This window comes from Antrostomus carolinensis, unplaced genomic scaffold (genome assembly GCF_000700745.2).
Source record: "Antrostomus carolinensis isolate BGI_N321 unplaced genomic scaffold, ASM70074v2 scaffold32268, whole genome shotgun sequence".
NCBI classification, from domain to species: Eukaryota; Metazoa; Chordata; class Aves; order Caprimulgiformes; family Caprimulgidae; genus Antrostomus; species Antrostomus carolinensis.
The window spans coordinates 84,708-91,144 of NW_010335559.1; the positions used below are offsets into that span (position 1 = coordinate 84,708).

Genomic DNA, 6,437 nt, shown 5'->3' on the forward strand with positions numbered 1-6,437 from the left:
CCCCCTGTTCTGCCAGCTCATTGTGAAGCATCAGTTCAACTTCCCTTGAAGTGAAAGCATTGCCCCACCTGGGACCAGCTAACTGGGAATACCATGGAATGGATTGGCTATACATGTGGCCCCTTGGTAAATCAAGCTATTCAGGCCTGGAGTTACCTGCTGTCTCCTTCCTTGCACTCTCACTGCTCTCTGACAGCACTGGAAGCATGGTGTGTGAAAAGAGTGTAGGATCCTGGGGTCTTTGGGAGGCATTCTTACACTGTAAATGAGCATCTGTAAGCGTTTTTCTTATCCTGACCAAGAAATTTAGCTGACTCTCTGACTTCAGAGCCTTTGTCTTAGAACTGCAAGGAGCAGCAGTGGATTGTTCTAGGGAAAACTTTTAAGATGCAGAGTTTGGATAGGGAACCAGACAGCATCACCCTGAAAATCAGGAGTGCGTAGAGCTAGATCTAAAGGTGTCTGCACTGGCTCTGTGTCTGTCTGCTGAGCTGAGCCTGGTTCCTTCAGAAGAGAGGGGTTGTAGGACTCTCACTCTTCCTAAAGATGTTGAAGCATTCAGTTTGTCCAGAGCAGCCTTTGCCATGTAGAACAGTGCTCCCCATGTGTCGCTTGGTGCATCTGAATGGACAGCCAGTCCTGCTTTGCCCCATTGTTGTGAGTCATCCAGAATCACATTAGAGGACTCAGAGAAGAGGAGGGCAGCAGAGGTGCCAACGCAATTGCTTTCTCTTTCAGAGCCATCCTGGAGGAAGCCAAGCCCTCTCTTGTGACAGCAGTCATGGGACAAAACATCCAGTTGGTCTGCAAGACAGGTATATCCCCCTTCTCCAGAGTGCAGTGGAAGAAGGATGGCCAACCAGTCTCCTCTGACAGGTGAGCTCAGCTCCCTTCATTGTAGAGCACATGGGCTCCTTGCTGGGCAGACTGACAAATGTACTTGCTTGATTTCTTTGTACTCTTACTGTTAACATGCTTAAAAAAAACAAACAAACAAAAAAAAACCAACCAACAAACAAACAAACAAAAAAAACCCAAAAAAAAAACCAAGCCCATATATTGCTCTAAGAGCTTGAACTGTCCACCTGGTCTGTGCACAGCAGTAACAGATACAGTCTGCAATAGTATTGAGGCGTTGGCTAGTGTTCTGGGGCAGAATGGGTGCTGGCCCATAACAAGGCACTGGTGGAAGCTGATATGTGGGTAGTGGTACAGAAAAATATTGTCTCTGTTGGATTCATCTTGGGGCAGCGCTAAGTCCAGGGTAAAGCTTGTAGCCAAATAACTCAGGATTCCTCTGGCTGGAAATTTCTGGCACTCCTGTCTAAGTTATATTTTTTTAAAAAACCTACTTTTAAAGCCTGTTTTTCCTGGGAAGTCTGTTTCCAGCAACAGTTTGGAGCCAGACAGTCACGTTGAGTTATGAAAATCACAGTTAAGAAAAGCTTAATTCTGCTTTTCTGTTTGCAGATGACTGCTGGGGCTCAAGCTCCTGCCTGGAAGGGCAGTTTGCCTCCTCATGGGAGGGGGTTGCTGAAAGCAGTTCCCTGTTTTCCCATCTCAGTTTCCTCTCTGTTCCTGACCTTCTTTCTGCTGAAGTTATTTCCCCTGCGTGTGACCCCTCTATGGTCAAGGGAGTTTTATTTTTTTTCTAAACCGAGGAGGGCACTACCACTACATAGTGATGGTGTATGTAACACTGGCACAAAGGGCTGCTCTGCCTTGGCCAGTTGCTGTCCGTGGCCAGACAGAGGCGGTTAATCCTTGCTCCTTTGGCAGGCACACCTACCAGTCCGACAGCTCCTTAGTGATCAGCCACATCAAGCCAGAGGATGCTGGGACTTACACATGCCTCATTTCTGACAGGAGGACAGAGACCCGACAGATTCAATTACAGATCATAGGTAACTTATATTCCACTTAAGACCAAAGAGCTAGCTCAGGGCTCCTCATTAACAGTTATTGACAACAGGAGCAAGAAAACCAGCAAGCTTCCTCCGCTGCCACACTGCCAGCAGCATTGTCTTCACTACGTAGCAGCGCTGTCCCAAGAGCTCATCAAAGTAGTTGGTCTCCTCTGCTGCAGGGGTGCCAAGAGGGAGTGTGGAGGCTGCAGGGCTTCTTTTGGTGTTCTCTCATGATAAATCCTTAGCCCTAAAGCACTTCCTCCCCTGCCGTGCGACCCCATAACTGGAATTGTGGCTTGCCCCATTTCCAGCACAGCTCATGTCTTCCTCTCTGAGAGCAATTGGCTGCCTCCTGATCCAGGAAAGAAGGCTTCAAAAGAGGGCAGTTCTGCAGTTTCTTGGGTCCTTCATCTCACACTATAACGTCACCAATCTGCCATAGATGTCTGTGCTGGTGCATTTATGTTTTCTGTTTTGCCCAAGCAGGTCCTGCTGGGTAAGTGATTCCCTGTTCTGAAAAAGTGCCTTATTTAAAGAAAAGAACCAAAAAATATAAAAGACTAGTCTCAAAAGATGGTCCAGCAAGGCATTCTGTAGCCTTCAATCTCTGAATCTCTGATGTGTACTTTGTCACATCAGTGGCACATGGGGCAGAAGGCTTTGTGGCTTAAGAGATGCTGCAACATGTTCACTGACAGAGCCGAGAAAGGAGTCTAAAATTGCTTGCCTGCAGGTCTGTGACTCTCATTAGTAGACAGCGCAGGCTTACTGCACTAGTCAGCCAGAAAACAGATGGCTGAAGGGCTCTTTGGCTCCAGTTCAGCAAGCTCTCCCAAGCTCATAGAAACCCTGCACAAGAGGTCACAGTAAGAAGGGTCCTTTTATTCACATATGGCATTTTATTTTGAACAGAGCACCAGAGCGCTGTTCTGGCAGAGGGTGAGAGAGTCTGGGTCCTTCACAAGGAAAATAAGCAGCAAGAGCTATCCAGAGGCAAGAAGGTTGTACAGGCAGCTGGTTCCTCTGAGCATCAGCAATTCACATACAGGTAAGTTCACATACAGCAACAGTTTGTCCACCATGTCCAGCTGATGAACCATATGGTATCTCTTCATGTAGAAAAGCTGAAGATTGGAAAGGTTCTGGGGTAAGCAAGAGGTACTGAACTGCTGACAACAGGAATGGGTGAAGATCCCAGTTGCAAACTGTCCTCCTTGAGGGTCTCTGGTAAGAAGCATCTTTCTGAGCAAAGACGAGCAGGGATACTGACAGCAAAGGAACTAGGTTCAAACAAAAGTAGAAATATCAGGGGCAGCATCTTTAGCTGTTCAAGTTAGTGTAGGCAGAAAGAGAAACCTGTTCTGGAAAAAAGCAAAGCAAACAGGAACTGCTTAACTAGCACAAAATAGATATAGATATATTAGAAAAAAAGCTCCAGTTACTTTAGCTCCCACCTGTTTATTTTAAATATTTTGTGAATAAACCAGTTTGACTTAAAACTATCTCAAGATACTGGGTGGCACGTTTTGTAGCTTCTTGCATGTTTCTTTGGTGCTTGTAGGTGCCGCAGAAATAAAAGGATACAAATTATTTTTGCCTTAAATGCAGCATGTTTGGGCTCCACATTAAATGGGACCATGATCTCATCCCTTGCTTCTTTTGAGTTTACAACCTAAAACCCAGCCAATTTGCTGAACTCCCAAGAAACCAACTTAGCTGCTTCTGCCTAAAAGCAGAAAGAAGTGATTCATTGAATTAAGAGCATTGAATTAAGGCTCTTTGGTTTTGTTTTTTGAGATCAAGAATTCAGGTCAGAGAATGGGGGTGGGGGAGATGATGTTTTATTTGACTCTGGGAACACCATGGTTTAGTTCCCTTCTAAAATGGTGTTTAGCCATAGTTATAAGAGAGCAAAGAGCATGAGGAGATGAGTGGTATGAGAGCCTGGCCTCAGCCTTTCTGCTGCATGAAGTGGATGGCCAGCTCCCGGCCCTTGTGTGCAGTCAAGTGACTGCAATGGGCATTTCACACCTCAAAAAAACCTGCTCATTTTTGTGTGCCAGACAAGCACCTTTGGGAAAACTTGCTTGTTGCCCTGTTCAGGACTTTGTACCATTTGCCATGTGCTTATGTTGTTAACACTTCCCAGGCTGTTATCCAGAGGGGTGCTATATGAAATGGGGTTGCTGTCTCTGGCTGGTAGGAGTGCAGCACCAAGCTGTGCTGAACTGGAGCAGAATTTGATGGAGGCTGCTCTTTTCTGAATGTTGTGAGTGAATGCTGGTAACAGCAAGTATCAGAGCTCTGACAGGAGTGCAGATACCACCCTTTCCTGTTAGAGGCAAAAAATAAGGCTTGTGATGAAAAAGCCTTGTGCTGAAGGTCAAATGTTGAACAAGGAAGTTTCTGCATCTTTTGCTGTGTTTTGGACTTTGCAGATTGAGAATGGATAAGAGTGAGCCCTCAGTAGTGGAGGCCAACGTTGGGGAGAGAGTCAGACTGCCCTGCACAGTGGAAGCATCACCAGCTCTCACCATTGAGTGGCAGAAAGATGGGCAGCCCCTCTCCTCTCCCAGGTGAGCTCCCAGGTGGCTCCACCATACCCACAGGCAGGTTCATGTGGAGAAGAGCCTCCTCTGGGCCTTATCTTCCCTGTCTCCTCCCTGAGAGAATGGAGCTGCTGGCTGTGCGGCTGGGACCCATCCTGATTTATGCTCCATTAGGGCCAGACTGGACTGCCTGGCCACCCTAGCTTCACTCACAGGTCACAGTCTGAGCACTGAACCCTTGAGTTAACAGCCGTGAGACAGGGTCTGCAAGAGAGCCAAAGCTGAAATCTGTTCATCTACAAGATTAGCAGAAGGAGAACACGTGACAAGCAAATTTACCAAAAACCAGCTGGTCTGTGAGCCAGGGCAGAGGTTCACAGAAAATAGAGGTATCAGGGTGCCTGCGGCGAACTTCCACAGCTACTCAGGGTGCTGCTCTCCTGCAGCTCCCGTCACCCTCGGCTACAAAAATCTTGCTTTAGCAGCGAGCTTTCCCAGAGTCTGCAGCACTAGTGCTGGGATTTGAGGACCAGGGCTTGCATTACAAGTTGAACTGAGCTGCTGCTAAACCTTTGCTTGGTGTTAGTGTTACTACAAAGTTGTGCATGAGGCTCAGGTTCAGCTCCTGTGGCTGAAGTCCCATCCTAACCCAAGCACAGGCTGAGGGGCTTTCTGGTTTTGTTCCCCAGACACAGGCAGCAGTCAGACGGGGCCCTGGTGATCAACCGGGTCAGCTCTGAAGACGTTGGCTTCTTTACCTGCATTGCCTCGAATGGACGTGACCAGGACAAGCGCCAGGTCCTGTTCCGACCTATAGGTACTGGAGGGGTGGAGGCATGTATGGCGTGTCTGCACACAAGCAGGAAACAGGGTGGGCTGGGCAGTGGGGGTTTCTTGTCTGGCTGTGCCTTTTGGCTTCACACCTAGTGTTCAACAGGCAGCTTGAGGACAAGGGAAGAGTGAGTTGTTTTAGCCAGTGGTGATCTGCATGTGTCTAGTAGATTGTGGTGCTTCAGGCAGCTGGGAGAAGGGACCAAGAGCACAGTAAGAGTGATTCTCAGGGTCTTGTTTCTGGGACACTGGTATGGAATGGGTATAGAAGCAAAAGGAACTAAGGAGGTGGTTCTTCTGTGCACGTGATGTGTTTGCATCCAGCTGGAGGAAAAAGCTCTTTGAGGCCTCTGCTACTTGCCTTTGCTTGGGCCAAAGCCCTTAGGAAATCCACATTCCTCATAGCAGCAGCCTCATAGCTACAAACATGCTGTTTCAAGGCCTAGGGGCTTGGAGCTCATCATAGCGTACGTTGGGTTTTTCCCATGAGGGAGTGCTCCTACTACCAGCAGCAGCATGGCATTGTCTTCCTGCTAGTGGTGATTTTCCTTCTGGTCTAGGAGAGCTGAGGATCACTGGTCTTCTGCCAAGCATCATGGTACCTGAGGGAGGGACTGCTCAGCTTCATTGTACAGTGACTGGCAACAATGTGAATATAAGGTGGTCAAGGTGAGCAAAAATGAGACAGAACTTATCTTTCCTTCTCTTCCTGAACCTCGTCGCTTACCCTGCAAAATAATAATGCAGGATGCCTGTGGGGTAAAAGAGATCCACAGTTCTCAGCCCCACCTGGCATCACCCACCCTTTCCTAATCAACTTGCCTATTCCCCTTAAAATCCTGGGCAAGATCACTGTGGGGTGTAGGGTTCACCAAGTTCATGTTCCAGCCGAATGAGGAGGAAAGCAGAATTTAATCTAAGATTTCATGGAGTTCAGAAGGGTTCCATGCTAGAAAGCATGTGACATTGCAATAGCAAAAACTAAAAGTGAGTAACCAGAGGAAGACCTCTAGTTGATCTTTGTAAAACTCTCTGCCTAACCCTAGCAAAGATTTTAGCCCCTAGTTGAAGGCCTAGTGGTGAACTAGTGGTCATTGCCTTCCCAGAAGGGGACCCACCAGTGGTTTCCACTGGCTGAGGGCCATTGCCA

General features: G+C 47.7%; 1 protein-coding gene across 1 annotated transcript in view; it reads left to right on the plus strand.

The window, feature by feature from the left end:
• Positions 1–5,960, plus strand: part of PAPLN (papilin, proteoglycan like sulfated glycoprotein) — a 25,448-nt gene extending 19,488 nt beyond the window's left edge. Inside the window, 6 exon segments of the mRNA XM_029086644.1 lie at positions 698–876; positions 1,780–1,904; positions 2,820–2,955; positions 4,346–4,483; positions 5,146–5,273; positions 5,848–5,960. Coding sequence (XP_028942477.1) covers positions 698–876; positions 1,780–1,904; positions 2,820–2,955; positions 4,346–4,483; positions 5,146–5,273; positions 5,848–5,960 — 819 coding nt within the window.
• Positions 5,961–6,437: the final 477 nt, after the last annotated feature.